General features: G+C 43.8%; 1 protein-coding gene across 1 annotated transcript in view; it reads right to left on the bottom strand.

Moving 5' to 3' along the window:
• Nucleotides 1-2,865: 2,865 nt before the first annotated feature.
• Nucleotides 2,866-18,578, bottom strand: part of LOC147722464 (uncharacterized) — a 240,545-nt gene continuing 224,832 nt past the window's right edge. Inside the window, exons 27-29 of the mRNA XM_086966847.1 lie at nucleotides 9,417-9,507; nucleotides 8,484-8,561; nucleotides 2,866-3,682 (exon numbers count right to left, since the gene is read on the bottom strand). Coding sequence (XP_086822973.1) covers nucleotides 3,453-3,682; nucleotides 8,484-8,561; nucleotides 9,417-9,507 — 399 coding nt within the window. The 3' untranslated portion in view covers nucleotides 2,866-3,452. The remainder of the gene's footprint in view (nucleotides 3,683-8,483; nucleotides 8,562-9,416; nucleotides 9,508-18,578) is intronic.

The following is an 18,578-nucleotide window of genomic DNA, read 5'->3' as shown; positions in this document are numbered from 1 at the left end:
CGGCGTGCTTCAACATCCTACGCATGCTACGGAAGATCTTCTGGTGGATCCCCACAGAGACCAGGAAGACCGTCACCCAGGCCCTCGTCACCAGCCGACTGGACTACGGCAACGCCCTCTACGCCGGTACCACCGCCAAGCTCCAGAAGAGACTCCAGCGGATCCAAAACGCCTCAGCCAGACTCATCCTCGACATCCCATGAACCAGCCACATCTCCGGACATCTGAGAGACCTTCACTGGCTCCCCGTCAACAAGAGAATCACCTTCCGCCTCCTCACCCACGCACACAAAGCCCTACACGACCAAGGCCCGAGCTACCTCAACAGCCGAGTCAACTTCTACGCTCCCAAACGCCACCTCCGATCAGCCAACCACGCCCTCGCCGCCGTCCCCCGCATCCGAAGAGCGACTACAGGAGGAAGGTCCTTCTCCTACCTGGCCGCCAAGACCTGGAACTCCCTCCCGACCGACCTGCGCCTAACCCAAGACCACCTCTCCTTCAGGAAGAAGCTGAAGACCTGGCTGTTCGAGCAGTAGCGGCACCCCCCCCCCCCCCCCCCCCCAGCGCCTTGAGACCCTACAGGTATGTAGCGCGCTTTATAAGTGTCACTGATTGATAGATCAGGCTTGCTCACAATCCAATAAGATTATCACAGCCATTCTAGTAATGCACCTCATCCTTAGCAGGGCAAATATCCGAAGATGTTCTGATGAATGTATATCCTGTAAAACCACTTAAACCTGTTGAATCGCAATTTATCTTGAGAAAATATTCAGACACACAACACATTTAAAGAGTGGGTCACATGCAGAGATGCGTATGTCCCCCCTATTTCACAAAATATGTGTATCATAAAAGGAACGGCAATTATGTTGTGAATATTTATTTTACAGTCGATCTTTATTCATTTTGCACAGCTTTTTATTTTTAATCGAAAAATACATAGTTTTCTTTAGGGACAAAATTGAAGATTTGTGGAAATATTTTTTTATTTGCTCAAAGCAGAGAGGAAATCATACTATTCCTACATAACTAATCAAAGCACACCGTGCTTAATCACGTAACAAAATTAAATACGGACTTCAGATGTAATATCTTACAAATCTTATAAACACTTTGGGCCTTATTTATGAAGGCCTTGCGCCGCCGGTGCGTCACTTTTTCCCTTGTTAAAAGTGACGCACCGGCGGCGCAAGGCCTTCATAAATATGGCCCCTTGTTTAATGTATGTTCCAAGTGAATAAATAGCAACCAAAGTTAAAGCAACCAAAGCTTTTTGAGATGTAGGGTAACATCCATTTTCTATTAATATATAATAGAAAAATCCCACTGTTTAAGTTCTTCTGTGTGTGTGTGTTTTTAATTTCTGCTGCATTGTGTCAGATCTCGGGTTCCTCAGATTAGACCTGTCGGATTCGGTATGTAAAACGTATGATCTAAGAGAGATGGCACAAGTTCTTCTCAGCTGCAGAGCAAGCTAGAGGTGCCCTAGGGTCTGTTCGTGGGGAAGTCAGTCAAATTGCTGATTGGCCTAGTAGACCAAATCCACCATGAATATCAAGGTGGTATTACCCTATGCTTAGCAATGTCCGTAAATGATTCAAGAATATGACACCAAAGGGTGCACACTTAAAGGAAGTATCAAATTCCAATTTTCGGGAGCCAGCAAAGCTATCGTTTCACCTACACTGTGAAGGTGTTGAGCTGTCAATCATAGGTTCTGTATGTGTATGGGGGCACTTCTATGGAAAGGCAGTCTAACACTGCAGTTCACTTGTGAGATCTGGGTTATGAGAGGAGTTGTCCAACCAAACTGTCCAGTGTTGAAATGCTTGTGACTGTGTTTTACACCTAAATGGAATCCTTTCTCACTTTTCGCACATTCAGATGTTTAGAGCATGTTGGGCCGAGCTCAAAAGCATTCGAGACTCCTGTTAAGAGATGGGGAAAGGGAGTCTAGGAAACTGGTAAAGGCTAAAGAGCAAATTTATTATTTTGCCCAGCTCTTTCCAGGAAGTAAAGACTAATTACATTAAAAAAAGCATAGTATATATGCAATCTGCCTTTTTCTATTCACTTTTTTGTGAAAGTAAAAAACACGATTGTATCGACACTACAAAATATTGGTTTGATCCAAATAAAGCACATTGGGCCATATGTATGAAACTTTGGTTTTGCGATTCTCAAATACCAATTTTTTGCGAATCGCTATTTGAGAATCGCAAAACGCTATGTATGTAGGATTTGCAAATCATTTTGCGAATCCTACATAGTCCTTAATTGCGAATTGCAAATTGCGATTCGCAATTAAGGAATACCTCCCCATTCATTCTTATGGACCTAGAGGCCCATTGGAATGAATGGGAAGACATTCTCAATTTGCGATTCTCAGTTAGAGAATCACAAATTGAGAATGCAATTTCAAGGGTGCCAGGGTGTCAAGAGGACACCCTGTTGCATCCCTGAAATGTGCATGTGTGCACATGTGGCACACATACATGCCCTCAGGGTATGTATGTGCGCCACATGGCACTTTGAAAAATGCAAAAAAGGGCATTCCTTATGGCCATAATGCACTTTTTCTGGGCCTCGTACATTGCATTTAAGGAATCGCTAGTTCCGATTCCTTAAATGCAATTGCAAAATAGGGAATCACAAGTTTGCGATTCCTTATTTTGCGAGGCTGTTCCCCATTCATACATCCCACTTAGCTAAGTTGCGATCGCAATTTTGAAGTATAAAGATTGTAAAAGAGTATAAAGGTTGTGTATCAATACCAGAATTTTGGGTTATAGAGAGTAAGGCTGTTTTTTTTTATTTATTTCAAGAAAATTGTATTTAATAGAAGATTATTCAAGACATTTTATTTTACATAAAAGTATGCACCTGTCATGCAGATGCATCACCAAGAATTGTGCCCCTGTCCCTAGGTGATATTTACAGAACAACATGCTGAATTAATTCAGATATTAACAGCAATCAGAGAATTAAGGTGTTTTGAAATGCCTCAGAGCTCTGAAACGCGCCTTGCTCAGACACCACAAGCTCCATGCGTGCCCTCCCCGCAAAGGAGATTCAGCAAGCCATCCCTCACTGTCATAGTAATGAGCTCTAAATGCTTCTCTGAGACTCTCGAGGGTTCTGTGAATGTGGCATTCGGTCGAGGAATGTGGCAAAAGAAACAGGAGATCTCCCAAAAGCAGAGACAGTTCACGTTCCAGTGTTTGCTTACCTGCTCTCTAGCCCCTGGCAGGGCTGCGTATTGAAGGATGCTCGGAATGTGGGAAAGAATACAAGGATTAGCGAATATATGGGAAACAATTTACAAATTGTTAGACAGTTCAGTGTGCCTGTTGGGCTTTCTGTGGCATGATCTTCTGAGCAGGTACCATGTTGAGTGCTGCTGTTCCTCCAAGGCCTCCAGTTACTTGGCAGATGTGTCCATTTCCCTAAGCTCTTCTCGTTCTGTCAGTGTTTTGTTGCTGAACCAGCGGTCTAATTAGCAGGCCTTGTTCATCCCGTAGAGTGTGAGCATGGATGCTACAGTCTCTGGCTTCACACTGGCCAGCGACACCTGGTGGTCCAAACAAGCCGGGCTGGCCAGGAGGGCCGGTGTAGCCACGAGGTCCTTCTGCACCAGGCAGCCCATCTTTGGCTACCCCTGGATATCCGTGGTACCCTAGAGAAGGAAACAAGGAGATGGTAATGTAAGAATGTACAATAAAAGACGACACAATCTGTCTGTTCAAGAGAACTCTAAAAGTAAGCAAGGTGAGGTATAAAAGGAGCGCATTCGCTCTATCTTCTGCGATAACAGAGTGAAGAGAGACAACAAAAAGCCCAGAAATTCATCAAAGCAATATACAAAAGGTGTAAAATGGGTACAAATCTCAGCGGCCAGGCTACTCCTAAACATAAAACACTGTGATCACAATACTCCAGACTTCATGACCATGCACAGGCTTGCTGTATCTTCCCAGATTGCATTCAAAACACTGAGACTAATACAAATAGCACTGTATGGAAGAGGATCAACAATCCTTTGCCAAAATATCATACCCACATTCTCAAAAAAGCCTCCAAACACACTTTGACCAATCAAAGTGCCACATTTCAATTCACCCAGGCGTGACGGTCACTAATCCTTAGTCCACCCCAGTAATCTCTGGAACTCCTACACCATCTAGGTAAGGAAACTGCAAAACGACCTCATTTTCCAGAAGGCCAAGAAAACAAGTCTCTCGAGTTTTGAAATGCTTAAGGTCTCCTTTATCAATCAATGCATAAAAACAACCTCTATCAACCACTGAACCACATTAGAAATTACAGGATTATACACCCTCCAACTAAAGCCTCTCCAAAGCACATATGCTAAAATAAAAATGCCCAAAGAGCAATCTATCACATCCCACACACCCTATAAACATGAGCACAAATACTAGTAGTGCCAAGTTCACCTCAATACTTTAAACTATTTGTAAACGCTATATGCACCCTTCTCACGTCTTCTCGTATAGCTTGTTCTACAGCCACACAACCACACAGGCCTGCTTGTAATCGGTCTGAACAGCTAGAAATACAATTTACTACACTAGTACCACATGCAGGCCACACAAGTTCGAGATTATATAATATTCAATTGATGAAAATTGTCGATAGACAAATTCTCTATTGGATCCTACTGTTGACAAATCATTTTGGAAAACCTTCCAGTTTATTCAGAACATCTTAAAACTGGTTATTGTTGGTAACAGTAGATGGAGTGTTACTTTTTCACCCACACATACAGAATCATGTGTCCACAAACTCATATACTGTATTATGTGGATGTGTAAGACGCACCTCATATTCTACAAATGAATTTAATAGAAACTATTAGTTGCTAAATAGTCAACAGGAATTTTCACCAGGGGTAGAGCTTGAAGATTTGTGTTTATTTGCAAAACATAGTCTGAAACGCACTATGATCAAAGCAGGACATTGCTTATGGAAATGGACAGAAAGTAAAATATATTAGCAAGTATAAAACCATATAATTGTACACAGATCATAACGCTAAAATGCACGCAGCTATAGGATTTAAACCATTGTGCATGCATTTGGTCTCGAGACAAAATGTGTGTTCGGTTCAAACTTTCATTCAAAGAACCTTAAAGAGTCTGAGCGTAATGGGTGCTATGGTAATAGGAGATCATGAAACATGGATTCCTCAACAATTGAATAATTAGTATTCATAGCCAGATGTGTAAAGGGAAAATTGCATAACTTTGTTTTCACAAAAGTTCCAAATAGTGTTTTGAGAGTAAAATGTGACTTGCTTGTACCTTGCATAACTTTTTTTTCACGCAAGTGAATATTTTGTGCAAAAACAAATCACGTAAGATACCAGCCTGATACTTGTGTCAACAGAAAATGTCTCGCTTTGCCACATTATCCTGCGAAAACAAGTCTCTTGCAGTCGAAACGTACCCTTATTCACAAAATGTGAAAGTTCGTGAAATTCTGTGTACTGAAAGATTCAGGAATTTTTCAGCCTGAGACTTGTGCCAACAGAAAGTGTCTCGCTCTGAGACTTTTTCCTGCGAGAACTAGTCTCTTACAGTTAAAACGTACCCTTACTCACTAGATGTGAAAGTTCGTGATACTCTGTGTAATTAAAGATTCAGGAATTTTTCAGCACTTACCAGCTTAATTTAAATATCACCTCTTCCTAGAACTAATTCACAAATGAGGAGTCTAGACCAAGCCCAAACACTGTTAGAGGGGATCTCTCCAGGAACTGTGTAGAGGAATAAGCTCAATACATGCCTCTGTCCCATAGCACTGCGAAGTTCCCTAGCGGATGATTCCTCACCCAGGATGGCGGTGTGTCACAGCATCGGTGCTCCAGCTATCTATATCCCCTGACTGTGGATGAAGATCCATAGCATGGCAACTCAAGATTCCAGGCACAACCCCAGTATTACCTCCTCACAACAGGCCTACACTAATGAGGGAGTAAAGGACAAAAAAACAATCCAACATCTGCCTTTGGAAGGCAAGAAGAGTGTCTGTCAGGCTGAACAAAGGTCATCCTGACAGACACTCTATTGGTTCAGGTCAGGCAGCCAGGAGAAAGAAATTTGCTAAATCCAAAGGCTCCTGGCTGCCTGAGCTGAACTTTGCCATACTGTGGATTTCACAATCATGTGGGTGTGACCTCCTCAGCCTGGAAAAAGTGCCTCAAGGCCACAACCTCATGACATAGGGGAGCATCACCGATTGCCTCTGCCCTGGGCTCTTCAGGTCTAAACCTTAAAGTGCCCAGGGCCAAGTGTCAATCAGTGACACTTCATAACAGAGTAGGTGTGTGGTCAGCAGCCCTCACTGACCCCCATCCCACTCTGTGACAAGATTTGCAGAGGAGCCACAACTGGGTGGTAAGCAGCACACAAGACAGAGGACAAGCAAACACATGCTCTGTCTTTGAGTGCTTAATGAAAAAGAAAAAAGTAGTTCCATTGACTATGAACTATGGAAGAATACAAGTCAGCCAATCACAAGTATGGTGAAGAGGCTACATACCAGGGGAGGAGCAAGAAGGGCAAGGCAAGCCTTGTATTAGGAAGCAAGCAAATGAGTGACAATAAAATAATCAAAGGTAAGCAATGGGCGGACTCTGAACCCACTGTAAATGTTTGGTAAGATCCAAAGGAGGCTACAGACAATTAAAAGCTGTTCAGTAGGTGAAACCTGAAAACTTGGTAGTGTTATCCTGTGGCGGGCCTCCCTTATCTGCCCTACATCTCACTGTAAAGCGTAATACATACAATGTATGGAGCTTTCTTGTACCCAGGGAAAGAATCAGTATAGACAATGTGGATAACTTTGAGGTTCAACAGTGCACTGCCATCCTCAGCAAATGCTTCACAGTTGGCATTTGTGTCTTCATCAGGCACAAGTGATATCAACAGCATGAATTGGCACATTACAGAGACGGTCTTGCGCAAACCTGAACTTTGTAATTTCATTGGGAAAGGATGTTATCATTATTTAATATTTTTCTAGCCTAAACCATTTTCTTGCAGTATAATAATGGATGTAAAGCCTCTTGAAATGTGAATGTCACAGATCCAAATAATACAATCAAATCACTCAGAGTGTGCTTTGCTCCTCCCAAGTGGCAAGAAATTGATATACAAACCACTCAATATAACATGATTTATAAGATATTGGTATTATTTGGGTGCAGCAAGAAGGGCAATGAGGCTGTGCTAAATTTGCAAAAAAACATAAGCATAATCAAAAACATAAGCACAAGGGGCAAGGATTTCATTATGTGCGTTTGCTGTCAGTGGAATACCAGGACTGCTGTCAGTTCTTAATTTGTAATATAAGCGCCGTTGCCCAAAGCTCTGTCCGGCAGCTCATGGCTTGTGCATCTAAATGTTGGTGCGCCGAATACCATGGCTGTGTATTCTTGAACCACCTCATGTCTCTTTATTTCACTACCAGATACTCCATGCACTGTCTCTCTTGCAGGTTGTGCTTTCTCCCTTTCAGTGGTATAACAAAAGTTTATGGCCCCCCCCTGCAATGTACACGGAGGGGCCCCCACTCCGGATTTAATCTGGAGCGCTCAGGCCTGAGTACCGTGAAGAGGGAGCCCCTTGCAGCTCGGGGGATGCGGGGGCAGTGTTACGCCCCTACTCCGTTTAGGATGGTTTCAATGTCTTTGTCTTACTTTCGCTTTCTATTTTTTTTTTCCTCTCTTGCTCTAGGTAATTGTCTAATCAGGAAAAATAAGTGGTGGCCACACCCAGACAATACCCCGGTGCGCCACAAGGGTGGGGCCGGTTTTGGGCTCCTGGAGGCCGTTTTTGTTACAGAGCCGTAAATCGGCCCTGTAACAATATAGTCTGAAAAGCAGCCCTGGCAAAGGGTTCGGTCGCACCGCCCTCCCCCCCCCCCGGGCGGGTAAAGGGGGGCCGGCCGAGCTCTTTGCCAGGGCCGATTTTGGCTCCCAGTCCGGCCCTGGTGGTGGCCTGCTAAAATGAGTGCCAGTGGCCCCCACCGGCAACCACAGGCTCAAATTAAGCACTGTCATTCACAAGGGCTGTCTAGTTTTGATTCCACCTCATGACTCTTTCTTACAACACTCTAAACTTCCAGTCTCCTGAGTTCTCTTTCATCCCTGTTTTTTCACCTCTGACAAAGTTTTTTTCTCTTCCTCTTTCGTTCTGCCTTTTCGCCTTTCATTCCTGCTCTTAGCCGAAGTCTGATGATGAAATATAAGTTTTGGTCTGCAAAAGAGAATGCTGGTGCCCACCAGAATGCCGCCATCGACACAATGTAAGCCCTATTAGGAGGGTACCTAAGATGTCACTAAGTGTTCTGAATTAGCTTACTGCATCAAAGAACTCTCCAATAAATATCTGTGGCTAGCACATGAAGCTTCCAACATTTTTCAAATTGGAGTTTTAGTTACAAGTAATCCTTACCTCTGGGCCCTTGAACACCATCTGGTCCAGGGATTCCCGTACCGGTATCGCCCCTCTGACCCTTCTGACCTCTGTCACCTGCAGATTGCAAAACATGACAGAAATGGTGCATTTCAGCATGTGCCTCATTTAATGCAAAAGTGGCTTGCGAAGAAGTAGGTCTATTTGTATCAAGCTTAAAAATCGGTTACTTATACTCATCATGACAGATAGACAAAAATAAACTATACTTGTAGTGCAGAATACGTCTTAAGTACAAACCCCTCCATTTCCCTACACTTTTGTTTGAATCAGAAGTTCATGAACATTATGTAATGCTCCATACTAGGGTGCAGGGCCTGACTGGTCATAGCGGGCACCGGGCAATCCCCCGGGGCGCCGCACGGGTGGGGGCCAGTTTTGGGCCCCGGGGGGCCGTTTTTGTTACAGGGCCATGGGGGCCGGCCGGGCACTTTGCCAGGGCCGGTTGTGGTTCCCAGTCCGGCTCTGCTAGGGTGCTGAACTATGTAACAGGGAGGAGCACATAGCTAGTGCACCCGCATAGGCTGGTGCCCTCTGCTACCGTCACATTGTAAGCGCCGTCTTTGGAGGGGCTCCCGGCAACTGGCTGGGCGGCTTAGCGCGGGTGACATTCTCTCATCCCCCCACACATACAACAGACCTCAGGGATAAAGGTGGCACTGTGGGGCTCTATACTAGAGAGCTAGACTAAAAATCTCTCAGTAGTGCCTTTTAACAATACTTTGAAAGAGAAGCTGCCAAGGCTTTTCTTTTATGTCGTCTGTGTCGTTTTCTTATGCTTGATCCAGACTATTTTTGGAAAATGTTGTGAAAGCGATTGTTCATGCTGCCCTCTCAAATCACAAAATTCTTTACCAGTTTAAACTCTCAAATAATTGTGATAGGCCCTAATGTATGGATATATATATTTACCTGCATCTCCTACAGCTCCCTTTTCCCCAGGTACACCAATAGGTCCTCGTGTGCCGCGATCTCCATTGATCCCAGCAGCTCCTGATTTTCCCTGTTGAAATAAAGGCATTTGGTGATCAGAGGACTAGGGTCCTGTTGTATTGGTCAGAAATATTGCTCAATAAATAGAAGTCCTTCACTGATAATGTTTCTGGGCTTGAGTCACAAGGACATTTGAGGTTATCTGTGAACAAAGGACGGAGTTTACCAGAAGAAATATGTATTTAACAATGCGCTATTCTATTCCATTTACCGTCTTTTGTGTCACATATATGACTAGGCGCAGCACCAAGTTATCCGCAACAAGGCTGGAGCTCCCTTCAAGCCCCCAGGTATGTCAACCCAACACTTTCCACTATCTCATGCACTCTACCAACCAAGCACAAGCATACATAGCTCTGGACAAGCTTTCCTAAGTGCTTCTGTGGTCATAACTTGCAATACAAATTGGTAACACAGTACAGTGCAATACATGTGAAACTTAAGTGCACAAGTTGCTCTTTCTTGCAAACGTAAATTCAGATATTGTATTCACACAATGTAAAGCAACTTACATGCAATATTTCCAAAGATCAGCTCTGGGGCAAGGAGAGGGTATTTGCAATGGACTATAACGGAAGGTTATGTCTCTAAAATGTTATTGGTTGCCCTTTCATTACAAGGTGAATTTTATAAATCTTCTAACCAAGTACTTTTCAAAAAACATTACAAAATTCCTAAGATGGTGCTCCTAATTTCTTCTTCTAAGTATTTGGGACAATTACTCCAAAATCATTTAGAGCTCTGTACTACTAATTTTACAGTCCTGGATCCACAGATATAGCCAATAAGAATTAAAAAATACAACGGCCTATGTGAATCATGAAATCGTCTCCCAATTTCGTTTCTAAAGGGAGAAGATATGTACTATAGATTCAATTACTGGGTGCATCCTAAGAGCAATCCCTGATATCTTGGCCTGCTCTTCCATATGATTGATGAATGGATCATGGTTAACAGTATTCAAAGCCTGAGTTAGGTCCAGTAGTGCTGTTAAGCAAATTGAGTCTGAGCATAATGTAGAGGTGTCTGTTACAAAATGTTTAGGATGGCTGACTTTAATCTATGTTTGTATCTGACGTTCAAAAGCTCAAAGTACATGATGCTGGTATTTTTTCAAATCAATCCGAATTTGTTGCAAAGAAACTTTTTTCAAGATTTTGCAATATAGAGTAAAGTCAGTAAGTACTTTGAGCCTTGAATCATAGTTGGGTTTTTAGGAGGAAGTTATTGGGGTTTGATTTCATTGCAGTACACATGAGTCCTTGGATGAAGAAGATACTAATTATAATGTAGATTTCACACATGCGTAAGGAGGGTAGTTCCATTAACTCACTTAAGACTGCGTGTGCTCAGAAGGGAACAAAGTGCATTTCAGTATGTTGCTTCCTGCCATGCATTGTCAGACATGAAAATCTGATGCAACCTCGGTCACTCTGGTGCAACAGCACATGCAACGACCCAGAAAGGATTCTCATGGGCTGTAGGTAGAGTGCGCATGAGTGGTGGCAGTGGGACTCCAGTACAACGCATGGCGTACTAGGTGTCAAACTTGGGATTTTTCATCAAGAAAGACTGTACTGGATGAATTCTCAAAATGGAATGAATCTGAGGCTTTTACATTTCCATTTCCAAGATGGTGGTTAATCTACTGGAAATGTACTGGAGTATTCCATTCCTAGTAATGTTCTTTCTGTGATGACAGTTCGTGGTTCAAGCATTTTTAAGTTAGCACTTTTAAAGGCAAGATGATTTGCAACACATGTGTTCCCTGCTATTTCGTAGCTCGCATTGTCTATTGCTATTCTTTTTTTACCTGATTTTTTTCATTAATTAAGATAGGATTTTTTTGTCGATTTTCTTTTCCTCTCCTTTGGCTTTCTTCAGCATTTTTCTCCCTCTTGATTTTAGGAGGACTTTTTGGTGCCTTTATGTTATCATCAATGCTATCTGTATCTTCTGTAACAATTCCCTAACATTACCAAAGGAAGCGTTTCCCCTTTGCGGATGATTTTATCTCCTAGCTATGGCCCTCCATGCTAGACACTTGTAACCTTTTACATATAATATCCTATGCAGGATGCCATCATGGCCACTAGGATGCCTTTTCTCTGGCACTTAACAGACCTTCTCATTGTCCAGCTCTTGACAAGATGGCAATGGCCTTAGTCTTTATGTATGCTTTGGCTATTCTCATGCTAGGAGGAGTTCAGAATTAGTTAAATGAATTCAAGGCTTAAACATTTTTCATATTGACTTGGTCAAGTTTTATGAATTTTCTTATATATTTATAAACTTTGATCACCTTGCATTCCAAGATTCCAGATTGTTATATTCAATAGAATAGATTAAATATGTTTTTAAAAAAGTGTAAAGTGTCAGTTCTTTTTTTGTGTTTCGTCATATGTGAATAGAATATTTTTTTAATGTCTTAATGTTAAACTATGTTGTGAATTGCGCATTCGTTTATATGATTTAGGGTTCATTTTCAATAGTTTGTGAATTTCTTTTTTAATTTTTTCTTCCTTCAGATTTTGACTGACAGGGAGCTTAAGCATTCAGGATAATTTTAAAAGTGTGGCTGCGTTCTTACAGTAGTGAAATGGTGTTATAAGTGTTATTAAAAGGAAATACAATATCACATAATTTATGTGACTTTCAGCATGTTAGGCAATCAGAAATGTTCTCCTGGTAGAATAATACTAGGTTTGAAGTACATGTCTGAACTTTTCGAGATTCAAAAACAATCCCAGTTACCCTATTACAAATCTAAGACAGTGGTGCCTTTCTTTGATTTTCCAGTATTTAAACTGTGAGCATTTGGAATTGCCACCATGTGGAAAATTCAGCATTTGCAAACATGCATTTTCATATTTGAACTTGGTTTCTCCAAAGAGAAAATATGTTTCTCCATGGAGAAACCCTTCCCAACACCACTACATTATATAGGGTGATCCCATCCAGTGACATCTCAAGGATCTGGGGGCCCCTCTCAAAATATATTGTAGGGGTCCATGTACGGAAAAAAATAAACTCTCATGATGCCAAGCAATACTAAACTATTTTAATTGTTAACAGGGTCACTAAAAACAGGTGAAATATAGGTCTTGCTCAAAATCCCCAAAACCCTTAAGATAACACTCAGTAGACAGACAAAGTCAGAGGGAGGGGTAGGCAGTGAAGGAGAGAGGTTTACATAGATAAATAGAATATAGCCAAAATAGAGAGAGTTTCACTTTCCCACAGGGCCCAGGGAAATTGCCCAGTTGTCCCATGCCTTAAGCCATCTCAGATCCCAACTCATTTGCGCAACAGAAATACACATTCACCAGCCCTCGACAGAAGTAAGGAGCTGATTAAGAGTTTGGCGGTCCGATGGACCACCAAACCCACGGCGATGGTGCAGCTACCACTGCACCGGTGGTCTGACCGCCTTAATACGAGTTGGGCAGTCGGACCACCATAGGACCACTGGTACCGCCAGGGATCCACTGATCCCTGGCGGTCTTGCAGCGGTCTGGGACCCACAAAAGGCTGGCAGTGCCGCTGTGGCACCACCAAGTATATTATGAGTTTCCTCACTGCCATAATTTTCATGGTTTTCAGTCTATGGCCACTTGTTGCCTCAGGGTCTGGGAATGCATGCAGGGGGACATATGGTGTGCCCCCAGTAAGCATGCACCCCCAGTTTCTGCATGGCATGAACTTAATAGTGGTGTGGTGCTCTCATTGCGGTGCCTTTCTAAGGCTCAGATATAAGCCTTTGAAAGGCACCGCCGTGGGACTGCTGCCACAGGACCACCCACCAGAAACAAACTCATAATCTGGCAGGCGTCGGATTATGGGTTTGGTGGTGTGGTGCGGCCGCCTGCTGCCACGCCACCAAACTCAGGCCCCAAATGTGTGCACTTCCAGAGTGGGACCAGACTCTTAAAGATGCAGATAGCTGTTAATAAACAACCATGTTCAAAGTCTGATTTTGTTCTTAGCCAAAGAAAAGTAATGGATGACAACCAAGATAATGTAGACAAATATAATGAAATGTAGTGGTCATTTAAAGACACTCCAAGTGAATGGAACATATTACATTTGTCAGGTCGAGCCTCTAAGTGCGCATGCGCTGTCTGCAAGACCAGCTGCAATCAATAAAACGGATGTATGACAGTACAACGCATGCTTTTACCACACATGGCTTTACAACGCAGTTTTTACATCGCAAACCATTACAACGCAAAGCGCTTTGGGGTGCTGGATAGTAAAAAGTTTAATTTACTATTCCAACACCAGTCCCCGTGGACACTAGGGAAGGTGTTGGATAGTAAATTAAACTTATTCCCTATCCTAGAGCGCCCCCCAGCGTAACACGTTGTAAAGGCACTGTGTGGTAAAAGTTTCATTGTAAAGGTTGTTCACCAATAAAACAACTATTCCCACCTCCTGCTTACTATTGGTTCACTCCAGCATCACTCTTCTTTGCAGCCTCCTGTCTCATTCCCGCAGCCAATACCTCACTTCCTTTCAAGGCTGAGGAGCACTGGTAAAGCACAGTGTTCTTACGTTTGGCTTCTTTATCTCCTATATGGGAGAACTTTTTTTTATTTATGATTTCGGCCCGTCGCTGCTTGTTTTGCCATCTTTTTAGGTCTCGCCTTTTCCCATTCCGCAGGAACGGAAAAGGAGAGAATTCTAGTAGTCAAATTACTCGTCAAACTATGGCTTTTTCTGTGCGTTTTTCTTCGAGTTCACGTGAATCACGTGTCCAAACAAGCACGCGCATCAGCCTCCCTCCCTCCCTCCTAATTGCATTTTTTCACGGCCACCACCACATCAAAGGGCTTCTCCCAGCGTGTGCTCTGCGGCTTCTCCTCCCCTAATTATTCATGGCTGGACGGCCGTACTTTCAGTTTCCCGGTCGCTCTTGTTTCCCTAATTCTCTCTCACGCTATCACGTGCCCTCTCTTGTACTGTTTTCTCTCTCAGCTCCCTCTTTCTCTATATCTTTATGTGTCAACTGTGTCTCTCTCCATATTATTTGCCTACCCGTTTGTTTCATTTCAGTTTGTCTGTCTTATTCGTCCCTTTGTTTTCTTTCATCATATGTGCCAGGCTGTCACCCCTCATCGCTCTCTTTTCTGTTTTCTGCATTTGCTTGACTCTTTCACTTCCGAGCTTATTAAAGCATAACCCAAGACAGAATACAAACCACTTTATCCATTACCATTATCCTTTTTATGAAATGTATTAATCTACTTGAAGTTGTGCGGGCTTCTCCGAGAGGTAATGAGGTGTCAGCATCTGCTGGGGACCGAAGAGGATTCCTCCTCTCAAGACACAGACGATACTCAATTAACTGAGCGCCAGCAAAAGTGGGCTGGGACCGACTCCATTAAACCCTTCAGATGGTTGAGAAGAATCGATGTAATTATTTCATACAGCTAATACCCAGTGAGGGATGTGCACGCATGCGGCTATGCAGACGACGTGCAAGAGAGGCGCGGAAACAGGAACGCGTGAAGATCCTTACAATGAGACACAGCGTTAATAGGTGCGCGTGATGTGCAAGGATATTATGATATGCAGTGAACCTTCCATAGTTACTATTAAACATGCATCTTTCCCTATGCAGACATGCACAAACAGTGGAAACAAGTACGGTGTTGTTGGCCAATACACTGACTGAATACGACCATAAGCATCAAACAAACAGAAAGCCACAACCTCAACAACCACCAAAGAAAATGATGGTTGCAAGCATATCCAGGTCCTTTGAAGTTCGTGTCAGTGCTCATCACACAGGAGGAGCAGAGGCTGGGATCAGTCCTTGGGACTGCCTGCTGCTGGGCAACGAGAAGGCACTCAAATATCAATAAAGACTATTAGATGGCAATCAGCAGTTGAACTAAGCCAGAACACAATTTGCAGTTTTTTAGAGGTTTCTCACTTCAGAAGGTTTGCTGGTTTGTGGCCAACTAATTATGTCATTTGTATTGCTTATTTTTGGGCCATTTATTAAAGTCATTTTTCCATCACTAAAACTTTCACATAGTCATTTTGGCTAGCCTCCACACAACCACACACCCAACCACACACACAACCACATACCCAACCACACACACAACCACACCACACACACAATCTCACACACAACCACACACAACCACACACCCAACCACACACCCAACCACACACACAACCACACATACAACCACACACAGCTACACACACAACTACACACACGCAACCCCACACACACAACCCCACACACAACCCCAAACACCCACACACACCCCCATACACCCACACACACACAACCCCACACACAACCCCCCACCATACACGCATACATCCACTCACACATACAACCACTCACACATACAACCACTCACACATACAACCACTCACACATACAACCACTCACACATACAACCACCCACACATACAACCATTCACACATACAACCACTCAAACAACTACACACACAACCACACACAACCGCACACACACATCTGTCGCCCTCACTCTATCTATTCCCCTCACTCTATCTATCTATTGCCCTCACTCTATCTCTCTATCGCCCTCACTCTCTATCAATCTATCTATCTTATTGCCCTCACTCTATCTATCGCCCTCACTCTATCTATCGCCCTCACTGTCTATCTATCTATCGCCCTCACTCTGTCTATCTATCTATCGCCGTCACTCTGTCTATCTATCTATCGCCCTCTATCTATCTATCGCTCCACCACAGCATCACTCAGGGGCACCACAGCATCACTCAGCACTACCACAGCATCACTCAGCACTACCACAGCATCACTGGTTCAAATATGTTCTCTCAATGTTTGAAGCTTTATTGCAAATGTCACAAAAAAAGTTAATATTTCACTTCTGTTCTTGGATTTTAGTCACTGAACATAATCTTCACAACAGTTATTTACAAAAGTTTAAGCTATTGCCATTAAAAATTACAATCACTTTTATTTAAGTATTAATTATTTAAAAAAATTAAAAGCCAATGTTAATTGTAATATCAATACATCTAAGTAAAGGCAATACAAAACATGTGACATTACAAATACTAAAAGTGTCACATATGCTAAAGTTAAAAGTATTGGCATTGTAAATCACAAAACATAAATATAAAATGTCACTTACAAAACCAATAGCTCCAACTTTCCTACTGCGAGACCTATTGGCAACGCCAGTGCTTGTTTAATGCAGGTACTATTTCTTCTTTGGCAAGCCCCTTTATGTTGTTGTTTCAAATAACTCTTTTTTTAAATAGTTGCTTTTGCACCAATCGCTGCTTTTTTGGTTCGGCTTACGATGCCGTGCTTCATCTTCTTGGCTTAGTGTGGTGTCTGCATTTCTGCTTCATGGTGTTTGCCTTTTGTTTTTATTTTTTCATATTTGGCCAACCCTCACCCTCCATTACTCCGTCCCCCGCGTCTCCAGCACACACGGCGCTGCCTCTCCTTCGGTTGCAGTCAGTGCTCCTGCAGCTAACCCAGACCCGCCTTTGCCCCTTTGACGCTCGCAGCCCGGCCATGGACGAGGGGGAGGAGGAAGAGGAAGGATCCATGAACTTCCCCGGGCGTGGGTAAGGAAAGCAGTTCCCAATATAATGCCTCCAGATGGGGAAAAAGGTGTGTCTTTGTTTAACGATGATCGATTCAATCCAGATCTGTGACTGGGGGTGAGTGTTTGAAAAGTTTCACCACTCCCTCCATCATCATCTTGTGTTTGCTTTGTTTAAATGCTTACAATTAAAAAAATCTCCTCTTCTACAAATGGGATGTTTTATTTTGCTGACAGCAGAAGTAAGTTGGAGTAGAAAGCATTATCGTCCCTTTCAAACTACTTTTAAATGTGCATTATGCAGTAGATGTTTCCATATGCCGCATTACTAGTTTAGTTTCCAAGCCCTCTAGTTTTTAGATGATCGTTGTTTACTCTGTAAGCACTTGGGTTTTCAGCTGATCCTCGTTAGTTGCTTGCAAACTAAATAGGATCGGCTGAAAAAAAGGGCTTGCAGCTTGTGTTTTCAGCAGATCCCTGCCACTACCCGCCAGCCCATCTCTCCTGGTTTTTAGGTTTCGCCTGGCGTCCGCTGCGCAGCAGCGTTCGTGCAGGTGAAATCTAATGTTAGAACAGTATGGGGGACTTGAAACCGCCCCTTCTTCTATTGGCTAGCTCCATAAATGGAGGCTAGCCATTGGAAGAGATTGGAGGTCAATCACTCTTTCCCCGTCGGAACGCGATTCGGGGGCGTTTCTCGGTCTTTTTTTAAGTCCCGCCCCTTGTTGCCGTGTGTCCCAGGCCACGCTGTGTTTGACTGCCGGCCCGGGACACCCCCGTGACGTCATTCCCCAGGCCGCGCTGCCGGCCCGGGACCTGACTTGTTATTTTAGGGTCCTTATGTTGCTTTAAAGGGTCAGACTCTGGTGAAATCCCACGGCGCTCCGTTGATATTTCTGGAATTGCTGTGTTCGTGACCAGCCGCTTTTGGAATTTCCTGTCTGTCTGGGAAAGTGGCAGCCGGGCTTGGGGCCAGGCCAGGGGGGCAGGGATTCCCGACACTCATCTGGGTTCGGACTTTTATTTTTCCTCGCCTCATCCGCTAGTGAGGTGCATACACCCATCAAAGATGCTTTTCGGACTTGGCGCTAAGCTGTGGGCTCATCCGCTGTCCTCGTGGAAAGCCCCCTGTATAAATGAAGCAAGCCGGGATGAGTGAGCTGTCCACTCTAGGGCAGGCAGTGAAGGCCTCCTCTGTAACTGATGCGGGCAAGGTGCAGTCCAAGCACTGGCTGGCACCGATGCCCCCTCCTTATCTGAGACTGTACGGAACGCACGATGTGGGAGCTACCCTGGCACGGTTAGCGCCAAAGATTTCCTGCATAAATGACGCTGCAGTCCCGCAAGGATCTAGGTGCTGTCCTGGCATGGCATGGCATCGCAGCCCTCCCGTATGCAAGCTGGGAGCAGACTTGGCACAGAGGGGCCCCTCCAGACTCCTTGCGTAGAAGCCGCATTGATTCCTTCGGTGCTCCGTGGCCTTCCAGATGTACAACACAGTGCAGC

The sequence above is a fragment of the Lissotriton vulgaris genome, chromosome 4_1 (assembly GCF_964263255.1).
Source record: "Lissotriton vulgaris chromosome 4_1, aLisVul1.2, whole genome shotgun sequence".
In the NCBI taxonomy this organism is placed as follows: domain Eukaryota; kingdom Metazoa; phylum Chordata; class Amphibia; order Caudata; family Salamandridae; genus Lissotriton; species Lissotriton vulgaris.
The sequence above is the reverse complement of the archived record's forward strand: the minus strand, read 5'-3'. Positions and strand labels throughout refer to the sequence as shown.